The sequence below is a fragment of the Chinchilla lanigera genome, unplaced genomic scaffold, assembly GCF_000276665.1.
Source record: "Chinchilla lanigera isolate Chin_1 unplaced genomic scaffold, ChiLan1.0 scaffold00038, whole genome shotgun sequence".
Classification (NCBI taxonomy): domain Eukaryota; kingdom Metazoa; phylum Chordata; class Mammalia; order Rodentia; family Chinchillidae; genus Chinchilla; species Chinchilla lanigera.
The window spans coordinates 601653-620646 of record NW_004955439.1 but is presented as its reverse complement, the minus strand read 5'-3'; the positions used below and the strand labels follow the sequence as shown (position 1 = coordinate 620646).

The 18994-nt window shown below is 40.5% G+C and overlaps 1 protein-coding gene across 9 annotated transcripts in view; it reads right to left on the bottom strand.

Annotated features, from left to right (window-relative positions):
* Bclaf1 (BCL2-associated transcription factor 1) overlaps positions 1–11798 on the bottom strand; it is a 32157-nt gene extending 20359 nt beyond the window's left edge. Inside the window, exons 1-4 of one of the 9 annotated variants that reach the window (XM_005390474.2) lie at positions 11507–11724; positions 4670–4771; positions 4346–4512; positions 492–605 (exon numbers count right to left, since the gene is read on the bottom strand). In XM_005390474.2, coding sequence (XP_005390531.1) covers positions 492–595 — 104 coding nt within the window. In that variant the 5' untranslated portion in view covers positions 596–605; positions 4346–4512; positions 4670–4771; positions 11507–11724. Of the gene's footprint in view, positions 1–491; positions 606–4345; positions 4513–4669; positions 4772–11015; positions 11144–11506 lie in introns of those variants that run through there. The other 8 variants (XM_005390479.2, XM_013517365.1, XM_005390478.2 and 5 more) reach the window with 8 other exon arrangements.
* Between the last annotated feature and the right edge of the window lie 7196 nt (positions 11799–18994).

Sequence of the window (18994 nt, the reverse complement as noted above, 5' to 3'; positions counted from 1 at the left end):
CTTGTTTACAGAGCCTCAGTGTCTTTTTTTGATACAGCACACCTTGTTTATACAGTAATTTTTGCTGATTGTACCGTACAGTACTAGTTTTACATTGTTATACATTTACAGTACTGCATGTAAGAGGCAAATAACAGCAAAGTCATCAAGTTGGAGTTTCCCCTCATCACTTCTTTGTTCTAAATATTGTAATGTATATACCATACAAATTCCTCATTTAGCGACCATTTAACAACCATCCTGCAGAAAACGTAACTCTCTTGTTAAACAAGGAATATCTGAATTCAAATCTAAGATGTGACATTTATTAGCTTGTAACTTGGACTATTTTCAATTTTTCCAACCCTAAAATGTTAATAGATCCATTTTACTGGGTCTTTTAAGAATGAAATATATTAATAGGCTTAGCACTATGTCTGAATATAGCAATCATTCAATAAATATCAGCTAGTATAATTATTCTTAAAAGAATCAGAAGCATGTTAATTCACCTGTATCTCTTCTTTCTAGAGTGTGACCTTGATCTTGATCGAGAACTAGACTGTGATCTAGACTTTGATCTTGAAGAATGTGATCTAGAATTGGAGCGACCCATTTCTTTTCTCCTAGTCAAATTAAAAAGCAAACAAAATCATAACACAATTCAAGTTTCACATTATTATTTATGTTCATATACAAATTTAATTTTATAAATCATTCTCATTCTTTTCAAATGAGTACTTAGAAAACAAGTCAATTATCCCTTACACCTGCAGGACGGGTGCTGTACATTAAAGACGTAATTAGTTCTGTGAATTATCCTACCTATGTGTCTTAATCCAAAAAGGCAGTAACTTCAGAAGCCAGAAAGAGCAATATTAGACTGCAACAAATTGTTAAGATACTATTCCATGCCCAATACCTGCCTCTTCTGTAAAAAAAAGAAATGATTCCAAAATATTAAAGACAAAGAAAGAGAAACAAAAAGCGGCATGATAATAAGGAAAATAAATCTACCAAACTGACATCAAGTGCTTTATTGGCCTTGAAATGAAACTAAACTGACCAGTCCATACAATACTGCCTGAGCAGTACAGGATAGTCTCCTAATAGATTAAAAATCTCTAAGTCTTTACAGCTGAAGCCATGGCTCTGCTCTCAACAGTCATGACTACAAGATAAAAATGGACTTATGTGACAATGTCTACTTTACCCTGTGGTTTTCTGGTAAGAAGATGAAAAAGATAAACTGGAGAGATTACTGCAATCTTAAAAAGAAACATGGGCACCAGTATTTTAACTTTTCTAACTATCACCCCGTACTAATACTTAAGACTTCGCTCAATATAGCAATCTGTAACAGAACTAATGTATATGTAACATACATATGATATATACACGGCAAACCACTGCATACATTCCAAGTACATTTTCAACTTTTCAGTGAATCCAAGACTAAACAGTCTGAGCCTCCTAAGCTTGTTTTTGCTGTGTACAGTTAATCCTCAAAGGTTAAGGGCACTGATACCCACACAGTCGAAAATATGCATACTATAAAAACATGCATAAAATACTTTGATCCCCCAGTATGTGCCAAGAGCCTGCTGTTGACCAGAAACCTCACTAATATTAACACATTTTGTGTTGTCACATTATATGCAGTAAAAAACACAGAGTATGAAATTTATTAGAGAAACAAACTGCACACATGGAAATAGTGTCACCTATTAGTATCAAATAAATGAATACTCCCAACACTTGAGCTTATCACAGTACTAAGATGCTTATGAAATTTAAGTAATTTACTATGTACTACATTTAATTTTACACAAGTATGATTTGATACTTCATGTTTATGTTTGTATTTTCCTTAATTAAAATGGAGCCGGGCTGGGGATTTAGCTCAGTGGCAAAAGCGCCTGCCTGGCAAGCGCAAGGTCGTGAGTTCGGTTCCTGGTACCGGAGAAAAACCAAAAAAATAAATAAATAAAATAAAATGGAGCCATGCACAGTAAGTATACACTAATAACCCTAAGTTTTATAAAGTTTTGTGAATACTGTATGGTAGTAAAATAATAAAAGACTTGTCTAGCCAGGCCTAGTGGGGCACATCTATAATGCACACCTATAATCCCAATACCCAGATGTTGAGGCAGGAGATCACAAATTCAAGCTCAGCCTGAGTAACTTGGCTTAGCAAGACCCTGGCTCAAAATAAAAAAAAGAAAAGGGCTAGGGATGTAGTTCAGTGCAAATGTGCTAGGTTCAATCCCCAATATTTGGCAGGGGAAGGTACGTTACTGTCTACATGTATTTTACACATGAATGACATAACCTTTTTTAAAAGAATTATTTCTAGGCTATCTGGTTTGGCTGCAAGTTGTCACTAATCTCCAAAAAACACCTATATAAAATGTACCCAAGAAATTCAAACCTGTGTTGTTCAAGGATCAACTGTGTAGCTGTTTCTAAATTTTGGCTAATTTATTACTAAAAGTAATCATTTCCTTAAAAAAAGAAAGAAAATCAACTTACTAACCTTCTAACATCCTGCAATTTTCATGCATTTAAATCCCATCTCCTACAACCAAATATCTATGACAGACAGCACTTATCCTCACTTACCAAGTCTTTTTGCTCAGTATTACTACAGTACTTGGAGATGAATTATGGAAGCAACAATGATAATGTCTGAATACTGCCTCTTCAAAGAATATAAATGAAAATTTCAAGAAGTTCAGATAAATACTTATTTAAAAATAAAATGCTCTATCACCTTTTTCCTTCTATTCTCATCTTCTTCTCAATCCCAAGTAAGCAAGAAATATATAAAGACAAAAATAAAAAATACAGGTTCAGAGTTCAAAAAGGTGGAATTAAGAATTCCACAACACATGAAATAAATTTCGCACTGACAGATATTCAATACCCAGTGGAACACAAGTTCAATTTGGTTTAGCAAATCTTGTGATTTTAACAACATAGTGAAATTGGGAAACAATCATAATCTCTAAGGAATCTAGACCACTGGAAATTTTGATACTTGACTGTATGTGATTTCAAAATATTGTGCTGTCCTCAAACTCTTTAAAGGACACCTATATGTAATTTACACTCATTCTAATTAGTTTTATTTCAAGAAACTGATTTTCCTAAGATAATCACAAATATTGTTAAAAAAAATCAGAGCTGCAATATAATTTTGGAGATCTCAAAACAAGGCAAGACCCATTTTCATGGTACTAAAGAAGAACATTTTTGACTTATTAAAAGCCATAGGTTCTGTGCTATGTATCTCCAGAATCTCTGATCTTAGCCCTTAAGGGGTTTTTGTTGTTTTTTAGTGGTCATTTCTGTTAAGCAATTCAGGAATTTTGTAGGCTTCTCCAGCGCTGAATACCTCTGTTGAGGTGAAATTAAAAATGAAGACTAACGGAGTCTGGATAAGAAAATACACTCTCCACCCAAGACTGCAGATACTTTTAAAAATATTATTATACATGGCACCATTAACTATGGGCCATTCACAGACTGAAAATTTGCAAAGACCATGCCCTTTTTAATGCAATGTTATGTCTCCAGGACACAGCATACTTACAGCATATGAATACAAAAAATATCTCATAAGTAACTTGAATGGATGCATTCCCCAGAACCTAGCAAGTTTATTTTTCATTAAAAAGTTTTAAGTTTTGTTGGTTTGGAATACTGGTGATGGAACCCAGAAAGCACTGAACTATGTCCTCGGATTTTTACTCTGAGACAGATCTCGCTAAACTACCCAGGCTGGCCTCAAATTTGTAATCCTCCTGCCTCTGCCTCCCAAGTAGCTGAATTATAGGCATGTGCTACCACACCTGGTTTGGTTTATTTTTAAGCATACAAAAAACTTTTAAAATAAGAGGTAAGAAAGCATGACTATAATTGCAGTACTCAAAATGCTGATGCAGGAGGACTGAGTGAGTATGAGGCCACCCTGGGCTTGATGGTAAGTTCAAGGCCAGCCTGGACTATACAGCAAGAGCCTGTCTCAAAGCTAGGCAAAACAAAATGAAACAAAACCATACCACTCCAAAAGAAATGTGGATTGTTTTTCTTGCCCTCCTCTAAAAATACAGTTGGCTAAAAGAAGCTGAAAATACGGCCTCTGCATTTTGACTACCTGGTTCAAACCCAGGATAAGATACTTCCTTAATTGTATGACCTTCCACAAACAATTCCTTAATCTCGCTGGGCTTCTGTTTCAATTTTAAAGTGAAAAAAGAACTACAGCACCTACTTCGAAGTTGTAAAGGACTAAACGAATTAATATATGTAACTTATGTAACACAGTGTTTGCACAGAATAAGGAATTAATTTTAATTACCTTAAAAATCAAAGTAGAGAGAAAAAAGTTAAGTTATGAAATTCCTCTTGTTTGCATAGGGAAGATGGGTTAAGTAGCAGGGTCGTTTGTCTTGTTTTAAAATGGCTTTGTTATGTTCTGAGTCTTAGCAGAGGTGTTTACTGAAGTGGAAGAAGCAGATATACCACCTAGAAGCAGGAGAGACGAAAAGAATCTTTTTCCTAAAGCTAAATGTGACTTCATATAAGTCACGCCCCCCAAAAGCTTCAGACCACTGTACTTTTAATCACTCCATCTCAATGAAGTCAGTCAAAACTGAAAACCACAAAAATAAGTGTTATTTACCTTAGGCTTATGCAGGATCGAGAAGCCAGTGAAGCCTTTAAAATACTGTAAAGTTCTTCCTGAAGAGAATGTTCTTAGAAATAAAACTCTAAATTCAAATTCCTAACAAAGATAAAAAAAATACAAATTTATGTTAAACTGACTATCCACTGTTTACATATATTGGGCACTGCAATAAACTAATAAAGACACTCATGATGTCAAAAAGAGGAAAACTGACTTAGGAAAAAAAAATGACAGGAAAAAAATAAACTTTTAACTATAAAAATGTGTTTTAGTCGTGATGCAGTGCCTTCTGTAACTGACAACAACTTAACATTTTAATTCAAATACCTGAATTCAGTTCAGAAATCTAGGCTTCAGAAAACAAAAGATATGCTATCATCCTATCAGAAAATTCCTAAGTAATTACTAATGCCATCTGGCCACATGTAAACATATAATCTGTAATAAATATTCATAATGCTAGAATTTATAACATCTAAAATAATGACAGTTTATTGTTCTACTATTTATCCTATCACCACTTCCTTTGAGTTTCATCTAAAAACTGACTTGAGGTGATATAACGGCCATACCAGTAACTCTAAGCAATATGCCTAAAAGCATTTTCATACATGTACAGACATTTAAGTAACAGTACACAATGAAACATCTTTTGAAAATCAATACTTCCTATATAATTAAATATTAGTGTGTAAATAAATGTGGTTCAAAATATCAAGCAGTTATCAACACTGAAAAAGTTAGCTTTGTATATATTCATTATTCACCACATAAAAAAGATGGTCAAAAACCATGAGGGAAGCAGAACTTAAACTATAAAATACAAGTTTAATATATGTCCACAAAGAATTCATAAACAAGATTAAACAAGAAAAAATACGTATTATAACAAAAACCCACGTGTTTTACTAAGTAATGATCCCATCTGAAAAATGTAGGCCAGGCATAGTGGTGCACACCTGTAGTCCTAGCCCTCACAAGGCTGAGGCAGGATTGCTTTGAGTTTGAGGCCAGCCTGGACTACATAACAAGTTCAAGGCCAGGCTGAACTACACTGTGAGAACCTGCAGGGAAGAGAGAAAGGGAAAGAGGAGAGGAGGGGAAGAGATGGGGTAAGGGAGAGGTAGAGGGAGGGGGAGGGGAGACAGGAGAAGCAGAGGGAGGAGGAGGGGATAGAGGAGAAAAAGAGGGAGGGAGGAGGGAGAGAAGAAGGAAGGAGAGGGAAGAAAAATGCAGTAATGGAATACAAATAAGAGAGGCTGGGGACCTAGCTCAGCGGCACAGCGCCAGCCTGGTAAGCACGATGGGGGGGGGGTAATACAAATAAGAGATTCAACTTTACTCAATTAAGGATAGTAACCTCTAAATAACCATGGATCCACAAACAGGGAGATTAAGGCAGGAGGATCTTGAGTTTCAGGCCTGTGAACACATACCCAGACCAACTTCAAAAAACAAGAAACTAAAAGATCCAAGGTTTAGTCCCAAGAAGAAGAATCTAGTAAATTACAGCTAATCTGTACAAAAGTAAAAAGCAGCAAAATTAAAAGCCAAGCAGATCTGGGTACAGAAAGTTTCCTAAAGTACACTCAAGTTTAGTATTTAAACAGTCAATACCCCAGAGGGCAAAGAAAAATGCTAATCTTCTGAGTTACTGTACTGTTTTTTTTTTTTTTTTTGGTTGGGTTTTTTCTCTTTTGGGAGGGCTACCGGGAATCGAACTCATGACCTCAGGCTTGCCAGGCAAGCACTTATGCCACTGAGCTATATCCCCGGCCCTAAGTTACTGTACTGTTATGAAATGTTATTGTGACTTAAAAGTATCATTGATCTCACCCAGTAGTACAAGGATCAATTCAAAACAGCCCCTAACCAATTCCAAAAGGTCAATTTTAATTTCTATACATCTGGAGATAATCAACTGCCAATTCTCTTTACTCCAGGTGATACTTTTCTGAAGTTCTAAGAATGTATACACTAGAAACAGAAAACTTAACACTGTAGGTTGTTGGGCCCAGGGCTATATATTCTTACCTAGTCTATAACTATGTTAACATATACAATACTATCAAATATAGTAGACATTCAAATATTTGAAAACATGTATTACAGTAAGACATACTCCCATTAATTCCCCTCAAAAGACACCCCCTCGTTTTGAACACACTTAACCCATCATTCTTGCCACCTTCTGAAGCATTTCTCCAAATCCTTCCATGAGAGTCGTTAGTTGTACTATCCTGGGTCACTTCGATGTACTTAATCAATTCAAAATATTTATCTCTTAACATCATTCTGACTTTGGGAAAGACTCAAAAGTCGGATGGTGCCAGATCTAGTGAATGAGGTGAATGAGGACCCAAAACAATGTTTTTATTTAACAGAAACTGTCCATTATGCTTTGACAGAAATTGCTATAATGTTTTGAACCAATTCAGGATGTTGAAGCAGTCACAAAAAGATACTCACGAAAGTCAATCATGAAAGATGCCTGAGAAATCTCTATAGTTGGGAGCTTCCAGTGAGGGGAGGACAGAAAACATCAAACAGTGACTAGTACATGGAGGAGGCGGAAGATGATGCATTAGGAGGAATGATCAGGAGGGCAATTCACCTAACTAAGGTGGGTCCTTGGGCCCTCTTCAAAGGAAGTAACAAATATAAACAACCCTCCAAAGATCCAGAGGGAAGAGCATTCTAGGCAAAGAATACAAAGCTTTGCCAACTCAGGACAGAAAAAGCAGTAGATAGGTGAGGCCCTGTGCTCAAGGAGTTGAAGATAAAAGACAATGCAGGGAAAGAAAGACTACACCAGATCAAAATAAAATCTAGTAGGTCAGAGTATCAAGTCTGGGTTTTACTCGAACTAATGGAAAATTCCTAGCAGGTTTGATTAGAAGAGTCATTATCACCTGACTTAAAATTTTAAAATGGTTGCTTGTACACTATAAAGAGCATGGGGAGGGCTGGGAGTTCAGCTAAGTGGCACAGTGCCTGCCTAGCAAGCGCAAGGTCATGAGTTCGATTCCTGGTACAGGAAAAAACCAAGAAAAAAAAAAAAAGCATGGGGAGGAGAGCAAGGAAACAAATTAAAGTTAAATATTATAGATGCTTGGATAAAGTGGTAGAAATATACAAACAAGGCAAATCCAGGATCTGGTTTCTTAGTCATCAAGACCTACTCATATTTTACTGGAGATGTGGAACATGAGATAATGAGAAACAAAAAAACTTGAAAGAATTCTTAAATTTTAAATTTTGGACTCTTCTGGGTGAAGAGCAAGTTAGGACAGGGGAGGGGAAGAACAAGAAATGTGTTTGCCCTTTTAGGGGCCAAAATTACAGTGTAAAAAATTAACCCAGAATTTGCTATTTCCTGAACCCAAATGATCTCTCCAATATCCTGATAGTATACTGATGTGGCCAAAACCGAAGTATAGAATTCAAAATGCCAAATCCATCTTCCCTTTATTACAAGATCATTATTAATACATTTCACTTGTAAAGAAAGATAGGTAATAAACCGCCTCATGAACCTTTATTGATGATTTACCAACCAGTGAGGAACACAGGATAAATCACCCTTTATTTTAAAAATAAAATTCATAAATATCTAAAAAGAGCCTGTTTTTTACGGAATACATAATGACCAGCTAGAATACAGGAGATTAAAGAAACTACAGTAGCCAAGATGAAGAAGTACCACAAATTGATTTCTTACACCCTCCCCTACTGGGACTGAACCCACGGCCCCTCCCAGTGAACTATCCCCAGATCTTTTTTTCCTTTCTTTTGAGACAGGGTTTCACTTGCAGTTCAGGTTGGCCTGGAACTCGCAGGGATCCTCCTGCCTCTTCCTCCCAAGTGTTGGAATTACTTTTTTTTTTTGAGACAGGCTATTGCTCAGTCACCAAGTTGCACAGTCTGGGTTCCCACTTAACCTTCTGCCTTGGCCTCTGAGTGCTCCTGAAAATAGATTTGTTGGGTTTTCCTATTTCAAATATATTTAAGCCAAGTCTTCATTATAGCATACTCAACAAGGAGTGTGGGCCAAAGATTCCTATGAACATAGCACTGCTATTCACATCCTTCCAAATCCTTAAAAGAATACCCAGTGATCATCACTCCAGTATACTAGCTTCAAATTGTGAATCACCTTGTACCTGGAAACCCAACAGTAGACAAGTTACTTAATCTCTTTCAGCTTCCCTTTCTGCAGGTGTCAAAAGTTAAACTGAAGAATGTAAAAAAGCTACAGTCCAGCATATGGTACGCACTACTCCAGCAATAACTACCATTATTGGTAAACCTTGTTTAAGACAGTCTTTCTGCAAGCTTATGTGGGTATTCTTTTCTTAAACTTTCTACCTTCTCGGCCTCCATCTAGAAATTGAAGCATTTCAAAACTCCAAAATATTAACACAGATATAGGCCAGCACTATTTAGTATCAGGAGACTGCCTGTTTTACACTACTGAGAACAGTCAAAATATGAAATGCTTATGACTAAAGAAATACTGATACCGAATAATGAGCCCACAACTGGAACTTCAACGTTTACTACCCAGAGACAGGATGCTCTTTTTTATTTCCTTATCTACTTATCTGTTAAATAGCAAAACAATGACTAGAATTCAGCTACTGTTCAACTGATGGGTTCTGGGACTCTCCAAGATCTTGAACTGAAAAAACTTTCTCCATTTAAAACCTGTACTTCTCACCACACAGTTAATCTACTACAGCTTGTTGCCCACATAAATTATTCAATAAATTCAAGTAGCTCTAAGCCTATTACTAGAGCCATGTGCTAAAATATTACTGTTCTTCGAAATTCATCCAGCTCTAGCCAAACAGCCTCCTTAGCTCTTACTTTAATTATCTAAATTAAGCTGAAGCCGGGGATACAGCTCAGCGGCAAAGTGCCTGCCCGGCAAGTTCAAAGTCCTGAGTTCGATTTCCAGTACCAAAAAAAAAAAAAAAAACTACTAACTAAAAATAAGTAAGTTCATTAATTAAACTGAAGTCCAGGGTACACCTCAAAGTTACAGTGTTAAAGACTTGGATACTACAACCCTCACTAGACAGACTTTATGTTTACCATGAGCTACTTTAGACACATAATCCTTCCATCAAATTACCCTGAATTTGTTATGATCACGCCAAAAAGCACATCAACTGGAAGAGCAGTTTTCCCAAAGTAAAGATTCTTTACTGACTAAACAGTAACCTAATGTTTCCAATTAAAAGTCGAACTGGAGCCGGGCGTGGTAGCGCACGCCTGTAATCTCAGCACTCGGCAGGCTGAGGCAGGAAGATCGTTACAAGTTCGAGACCAGCCTAGGCTATAAAGTGAGCGCAAGGTCAGCCTGAACTGCATAGCGAGACCCAGTCTCAAAAAGAAAAAAAAAAAAAAAAAAGTCTAACTGGAATAAGAACTCACACTAAGAAAGTCAAATTTATCTTTTCCATATAATATTGTAGGGCTGGGGATATAACTCAGGGGCACAAGCGCCTGCCTGGCAAGCGCAAGGTCCTGAGTTCGAGTCTCAGTACCAAAAAAAAAAAAAAATCACAACAATAAAACATTGTAAAGACTGATAATAGACTACAAGTCTTAAGTAACTAATCATTTTTTTCATCCACTTTAGCCACATATGCTTTCAGCTTAACTTTTCAATTCTAAAACACTTTTTAAAAATAATGTTTTGAGGAGTAAAGTAGTGGCCGGTATTGCTGGTTGACCCTGACGAGATAAAACTTAAGGCGAGGTGGCTTTCGCCTGTGAACCCAGCTACTCCGAAGCAATTTAAGAGACCGTCTCAAAATAATTAAAAAATAAAAATGGCAAAGCGGTACGCAGCCCCTGGGTTCAATCTCGGGAAAGAAGGACCAAAGTAGGAGTTTAAAAGGAGAGCAAAATCCATAACCTCAACTCACCACTCGCAGCCACCTACCCTACTAGGTGTACACCAGTCTTGGCTGCAACTTTTCTCCAACTACGTAACTGAGTCACTCGCAGAAAGGACATGGCTTCCCTCGCACTGTTGGAAAACTGCTCCTTCGGGCCGGCACGGCCCGCTTAGGGCAGGAACGGACCCCCACGCTAGGAAACAGTAGCTAGGCACCGACTGCTGGAGTCGAGAGAACAAGTCCGTTCCAAAACACGGCGGTTTCGGAGAAACGGAAACACTGAGCCCGGGAGAAAACTTTCGCGCGACACCAAGGGTGGAGTCAGCTACAAAGGACTGCAGGATCCTCAACCTGAGTAACAGAAAGGAGGCGTAGGCAGCGTGCAGCTGCGGAAAGGAGTTTAAAGACGAGGCAAAAGGGGGTCAACCTACCCAGTGCACTGTGCTGCAGTTCAGTTTATCCAAGCCCCAAAGGCTGGGAAAGACGATAGCCGGCAAGAGGCAGACACGAGAGGGACCTCGCTGGCTGCCCGCTGCCAGTCTACAAGGGGAGGGGAAAAAGGAGCGCGCATGCGCACAGCGTACAGTCGGGAGCGCGCAGGGGTCCGCGCCGAAAAATGGGGGAAGGGCGGACGAGGGACGTCTGCGCAAGCGCAAGAGGCAGCGCGGTCCTCGGCTCTCAAGCCAGGCTCGTAGCCACGCGCGCGCGCCGTTCGCTCGGCTTGCCCCATCCCCCACCTTCTCAACTCGTGGTGCCTCGGGAAACTGCGAAAAGCTGACCCCAAAACGCACAAATAACGGCGCAACGCCTCCCGAGTTCTCTCATCGACACCGACCCGTCACCACCCACAAGAGTCAACAATATTCACGAGTTCTCATTATTCACAGTCTTTTGAGTAACTTGAGGGTAGCGCAAGGCCTACCTGACAAAACGAACCACGGTTCCCGGGATTAAGCGCCGTCGTAACTACACAGCGGCCATTTCCCGACTCAAGAACGAGAGGAAAACCATAGAGGTAGCTTCGACGCGATAGCTCGCCTCCGTCACTTCCGACTTAGGGCGTGGCCTCGGGTGCCGCTAAATATCTTGGCAGGCCCCGCCCACTCTTCCGCCCTAGTCGGACTCCTCAGCCGCTACAAAGATGTTGCCTGAGGCTTTCTGGGAAGTCGCGAGGCTGGTCTCGCGCGAAGATGCCGCGTCTCCGCCCTCCACCCCGTAACGGCCGCCTTCGCCTAGCTGGCGGCTGACGGGAGGGGGAGGGGTGGTATCGCCGGGCGGTAAGGCGGTGAGGCAGTGAGGCTGGGCCGCGGGATTCGTTCGCGTAACTAACTTGTGAGGGGACTCAATCTAGGCTTTACTGTCGCCCTGCTTTTTGCTGCAGTCTGGCCCATTCTTTGGGACCAGCCCTCACCACGCTAGCAACAAAAAAACCCATACGCCGGAAAAGACCGGAAGTTCAGAGGCCGCTGCAGTCGCAGCCCTGCGTCTCCCTCCGCCCGGAAGCGCTGCGTTTCTTAGGGCCGCCTGGACGGAGCGCCCGTCTCCCTTCGCTGTTAAGTGTGCCAAACGCACTTAGTCGAAAATGACCACTTTCTCAGTTCCTCTGCTGACTGGCGTCTGATAAAAGTCGGAGTTCACCCCGCAGTGGTGGGCAGCGAGCTGGGTCCCCCGGACAGCTGGCTTCATAGGATGTTTCTTGAGTAGTTGCTGAAGCATGTTTTCTACTTGTGGCTTTAGGGAGGTTGGCGGAGCCATTAAAAAGAAGTGCACGAAGCAGTGAAGCTGTCAGCCTGGAACCACCCGGCCACTTGCACGGGCGAGGAACGCTGTATTCGTTCCTCTGCCAGAATTACAAATCTCAAGCGAATCAGCCACGTTAGATTTAAATGGAATTTCAAAAAAAAAAAAAAAAAGCACATTTTCCATGCATGCTTCTCTTAGATGCAATTTCATACTTTTAGATGCAATTTCTTTCTAAGGAGCTAAAACAGTTATCGCTTTGATCTTTTAGGACGTTAACTACCTTGAAGAATTCCAAAGTTGTAGTTAGCAGTCTTCTGTCAGCTAAATCAAGCATTAGGCCCTGGTTGTGAATGAACGCTTCTTGGGGCATTCTCTCCTCACAGCTCAGCTAGAAGAACCTCACTGCACGGCCTGAATTCTAGGAGTTTTGTTTGTGTCCATATTGTCTCTCACCCCACCAGCATCCTGAGGAAGTAAAAGCTGGAGTCTTTGGCCTGTGTTGCACATTGATAGGTCGAAAGCGTTTAGTAATTAAATGCTTTCTAAATATTTGAGTAAATATGTTAAAAAATAGCCATTGGTGGCCCAATACAACTATGCTAATCTGCATATATGGGCTAACAACTGTTAATCTACTTATTCAAAATACACCAGCATCTGACTGGAGTACTTAGAGGGTAGAATATTATCTTAAACCCTCCTTTGCAATTGTAAATATGGCAGCAGTGGAGATATACCTCCCCCCATCACACACACACAGTATCGCTAGCCGTAAACTCCAAATCTTCCTGCCTCGTTCCCATCTCCAGTCCTGCCCCCATCTTTCTTTAAAAATCGTGAGTGTAGTAAAATATGCCTCGATTCTATGAGCTAATATCCTTCCAGTAAATTTCTGGGTAAAGCCGGACGGGGTGACACACACCTGTAATCCCAGCACTCTGGAGGCTGAGGCAGGAGGATCATTGCCAGTTCGAGACCAGCCGGGACTACAAAGTGAGCTCAAGGCCAGCCTAAACTGCATAGTGAAACTTTGCCTCAAAAAGACAAAAAAAAAAAAATTTCTGGATGAGTCAGTTTCTGTTGCTTATGAACAAGAACTCTGAACAACACGTCAGTTTTTAATAAAAGCAGGTCTCACTTTTCAAAATGACCTGGCTTTTTCTCAGTTGTATACCAATGAAACAAATGGCTCCTCTTGCCTAATCTATTTCATTTCCTGCTGGTGAGCACATGTTGACTAAAGTTTTTTCTCTCTTCATCCCCTTTTACCGGATTGGAAAGTAGAGGGTTTTGTTTTGTTGTATTGTATTTAATGGGTTTTTTCCTTTGGGGGGTGTGTGTGTGTGTGTGTGTGTGTGTGTGTGTGTATGTTTTGGATCTGGGGATGAGACCCAGAGCCTCACATATGCTCTACCACATGGTATACCTGAATTCCTGAATGTAGAGTTTTTAATTTTTCAAGATTTAAAATTACCAATAAAGTTGTTTATTCATGCCCAAACAAGTATAAATAGACATGATATTTACGTGGTGGCACATGTCTGTAATCCTAGCACTCCAGGAGGCTGAGGCAAGAGAACTGCAAGTTTAAGCCCAGCACGGGCAATTTAACCACTTAAGAATCTGAGTTAAAAAAAAAGGCTGGGCAGAGGGCTGGGGATTTAGCTGAGCGGCACAGCGCCTGCCTGGCAAGCACAATGTCGTGAGTTTGATTTCTGGTACCAGAAAAAAACCGGAAAAAAAAAAAAAGGCTGAGGATGTAGCTTTTGTCTGAAGACCCTAGATTCAATCCTAGTATGACAAATTATTTATCCATGCATTACATATTACAATGTCAGTCTTTAGTTTTCATTTCTCCATTTGAAAAAATAAAACAGGAGTGACATGCTGGAGTATAGTTCATTGGCAGAGCATGTGCTTAGTATGTATGAGGCTTGGGGGGTTCAATCCCCAACATACACAAAGGATTAACCATTTTTCCTAATTCCTCAAATGTTAATGCTCATCTTTTCATATAGATTAACACAACAAATGGAAAATGAAATTCTTTCAAAGTTTTCATAAGAAATTTTTTCCCAGTAATTATGCCAGCTTGCTGTTTATTATAACTACTAGAGAAAACAGGAAAATTTCCTAAAATCAGATAATTGAATTATGATTAAATTCATCACCATAAATCACTTCTTTCTTAAGAGGTTTTTAAAAGAATATCTCCATCTTTAAAATAGTCACCTGGTTTCCAGCAAATATTTTCTGTCCCCCAAGAACCCCAAAGCTCAGTTCTCCCAAGATAATTTTAAAAAAATTTTATCTCAGAAGCAGAGAATAAAACCCTCATAAGCAAAGTACTGAACCAATGCTGATATCCAAAAGTAATGAACTGGAAAGCCTCAAGGGGAGAAAAGAGGACCGCAGTAAACCTTTGCTCTCCAGCAATCTAGGGATGATGAATTACTTACTTTACAAGAGTCATTGATACTGACCAGCCCTAATATAGGTAGATTTCTTTCTCAAAGTGATTCAAGGTTCACCTCCGAGAATGACCCCATCATTGCTTATCTTAAGAATAGATCACTGAGGGGGCTGGGGATTTAGCTCAGCGGCAAAGCGCCTGCCTGGCAAGCGCAAGGTCGTGAGTTCAGTTCCCGGTACCAGAGAAAAACGAAAAAAAAAGAATAGATCACTGAGTCTCATTACACACTTGTTGAAGCAAAATCCCCAGGGGTGAGCATATCCACCAAAGTTTGAGAGCCACTGACTTATTGAATAGCTATAATCTAGATCTTATAGGGCCACAAAACAAGACATCCTTTTACTTCTCTGTTGGAATTCAACATGTAGCAGAAATAAGCTGTGATTGACACTATTCTCAAGAACAGAAAAACAAAACAAGTGTAAATAGCCAGGCATGGTGGCCCACGCCTGTAATCCCAGCACTCAGGAGGCTGAGGCAGGAGGATCCTTACAAGTTCGAGGCCAGCCTGGGCTGCAAAGTGAGCTCAAGGCCAGCCTTAACTGCATAGCGAGACCCTGTCTCAAAAAGACAAAAAAAGAAAAAGAAAAAACAAGTGTAAATAGACATGATATTTACAGTCTGATATCACTAACGAAATATTAGCAAGCAAAAAAAGAAAAAAAGAAAGAAACCCGCTGGGCATGGTGGCACACCCCTGTTATCCCAGCACTCAGAAGGCTGAGGCAGGAGGATCACTGCTAGTTCAAGACCAGCGTGGGCTACAAAGTGAGCTCAAGTCCAGCCTGAACTGCATAGCAAGATCTGGTCTCAAAAATACCAAAAAAAAAAAAAAAAAATGAAAGTAAGCGAGGAAGATTTGCTGTAGAGAGGGTGTTTCTTTAGGGAACATCCTTGGGAGGATATGAAATTTAGGTGAGGACCTACAGATAAAGAACACTTTGCTTATGTAGATTAACCGAATAAATTTTAATGCTATTATAATTAGGGAGATTGGAGAGAATGGAAGGGAAGAAAAGAATGGAACAGGTTGGGAAAAAGAAAGGAAATGAATGACATTTTGAACCTGTTAGATTTGAGTTGTGTGTGAAACTTCCAAGTAGAGAGATAAGACATGAAGAATGAGTGTTTCTACAGGTCAGAGGAGAGATCTGGCCTGAAGATAAAGCATAAAGATGATATTTAAAGTCATAGGATGAGAAATATAGCAGGCTGTCTTAGTTACTTTTCTTTCTGAGAAAAAATACCCAACACCCAAAGTTAGAGGAGAAAAGGTTTATTTAGCTCACAGTTTGCAGAGGTTTCAGTCCATAATCGGCTGGCTCCAAGGCAGGGTGACTTGACAGAGGGACATTGAAGAGGAGAAACAGTTCATCGTGGCAGAAGACAGCAAAAGCAAGCCTGCAAGAGGGAGACAAGACTTTCTGTTCCTTCTATTACCTGCATCTACACACACTAGGGCAGGTGTGGCACTCACCCCCTTAATCCTACCCAGAATTATGCCAAACCAATCAGGGGACTGATTTAGTAATCACCTACCCTTTATCCCAGCATCACACTCTATGTTCAACCACCTCTGAAAAAGCCCTATAATTGCATGAGGCTTTGGGGGGACATTTAAACACAAACCATAACACAGGCCAAGAGAAGACAACTAAGGACTAGACCCTAAAAAAATCCCAACATTTGGAGATTTGCTAAAGGAGGAGGAAGAGTCAGTTCTGAAAAGAACAGCCAGTAGGGAACAAATGAAATTGAGAGTATTGGTTTTTTATTGCTGCATAACACCAAAATTTAGCAGTGTAAAACAGTATTTCTCATCTCAGAGGTTCTGTGAGTCAGGAATCTCAAAATAATTATGTAGGTGGTTCTGGTTTGGGGGCTCTCATGAACTTGTGGTCAAGCTGTCAGCTGACACTGCAGTCATCTGAAGTCTGTAAGATTCACTCCAAGATCACTCACATGGTTGTTGGCAGGCCTTAGTTCCTTATTGGCTGTTGCCTGCACACTTCAGTCCCTCACCACATGGCCTGCTCTGTAGGTTGCCTGAGTGTCCCCGTGGCATGGTAAATTGCTTCCTCCACAGTGACTGTTAAAGAGAGAGCCCAAGGCAAAAGCTACAGTCTAATCTCAGTAACAACATATCTTCACTTCTGCTGTATTGTTGGTCACAAGCCCTTGTAATACAAGCTACTCAAAGCTGAGTGAAGAGGACTGCAAATTTGAGGCCAACTTAGGCAGATTAGTGAGACTGTGTCTCAAAAAATAAAAAGCATTGGGGATGTAGTGCATCCCTGGATTCAGTCACTAGTCCCCCCCCCTTTTCTCTTATTTCTTTTTCTTCACACACATAACCTGCTTCATTAACACACAAATAGAGTAGAGCTCCGAATAGAACCTGTAGCCAATTAACAACTCAAACATTCAAGAACCCAGGGCCCAAACTGGAAAGTTTTCCCAGTTGCTCCAGAGAGAATAAGAGCAAGGCAAGGGCACACCATTACTCAACAGAGAAGACCCAGCCTTCTCTGCATCTACTCTTGCAGCTCTCCTCTTCCGGTATCTTCTCTCTTCCAATATCTTCCATGATTCATTCCAGGATCGGGTCACTGGAGGCTTCACCTTTAAGGAGGACACTTCCAGCCTCCTGAATTTGTAGCTCCTGGGGTCCAGACCTTCCTTTCTCCACAAGGTACAGGTCCCATAATGAGCTGGTCAGGCCCTCTGGCACCATTCTAACTTCTTTTCCCTCAGACAAGGTGATTGCTGAGGCCTTGCTTTAGGGAACCTGGGATTTTTTCCTAGGTCCTGGCTGGTCCAGATCTGGATTCCTTTGCCCATCTTTCTTTCCCATTATGGGTACAGTAGATGCTATAGATTCACTGTCCAGAGAACTCTTTGTTTTCTTCTTTTTCAATATCCTGTTTTGTCCATCTGCCATGTCTCTTGGCTTGTGGTTTTTGGTTTATATCATGACTGATTTGGGACCAGGCACAGTTGGGTCTTTTTCTCTCCCCCATCTCAAGAGCCTCTTCCTCCTCTTTCTCCATGGAGGAGTCAGGGCTGTTAGCTCCAGATAGCATTAAGTCTTTTCCTTCCCCATTGCTGTCAGATGCACAGTATTGGCTCCAGAAACCAAACAAGCTCCTGGGTGCTAGTTTGCTCCACCTTGTGAGCAATCATTATGGCTGCATCCAGTTTCTGGGTGTGGTCCTTTGTCTCTGTACTTTTTCGCTCCTTTTAGAGCCAAGGACAGCTCCCTGAAGTTCTTTAGCAGTGTTATGTTACAGGCAGCTGAATTAGATAGAAATAGTAAAATTATTGTAGGCAATCAGACAGGACCAGGCCCTCAAAGGAGCCAGTGCAGAAGGTGAGATACCTTGCATCTGTGGGGGACAGACACCTCCACCTGTGGACAAAAGATTAAACAGATGTGCCCACATTCTTCCCTAGGGATGGACCTCAGGGATTGATATTCTATTTTTTGTTTTAGTTTTTTTTTGTTTTTGTTTTTCTGGTACCGGGAATTGAACTCACGACCTTGCGCTTGCCAGGCAGGCGCTGTGCCGCTGAGCTAAATCCCCAGCCCCAGGGATTGATATTCTAAATAGGTAGCAATCATCTTGAAAAGGCCAGGAAGAGTCACTAGCACAACCCCCTACAGGAAAGGCCCCTATTCTGTATTCATGCCCACTTGCTACTAGACCTGCTTCCCCATTTGATCCCATTTAATCAATTTCACCTGAACAATTATGCTGTAATATTATTGGCTGACCACAGTTTTGTCCCCACCTAGCGAGTTCCCATGTTTTCCACCTTGGACCGGCCTCACCTTGTGGTTTTGCCCTATGAAAGTTCCTAGAAAAGACAGGTTCCTGGGCAACCCACTCAGACCCCGCTTCTGTCCCTCAGACAGAAGCTTTCTTTCCCTCAATAAATATATGCTGCTGTTAACCTCCATTGTTCCTAAAATTCATTCTTTGATTTTAGAGAACGCAAACTCATCCCAGATATCTTTCAGGTTGGGAGTTTCTATCTCCTATATCACTTTTAGTGTCAAAGACAGCTCCTGGAAGTCCTGTAGCAGTGTTGACTGGGATCCAAATGTAAGAAGTGGATTAAAAAAAAATAAAAAGGTCACATGACGTCTATACAGCAGAGAAACAAGATGAAAAGCAAGAAGAAATTTTTTTT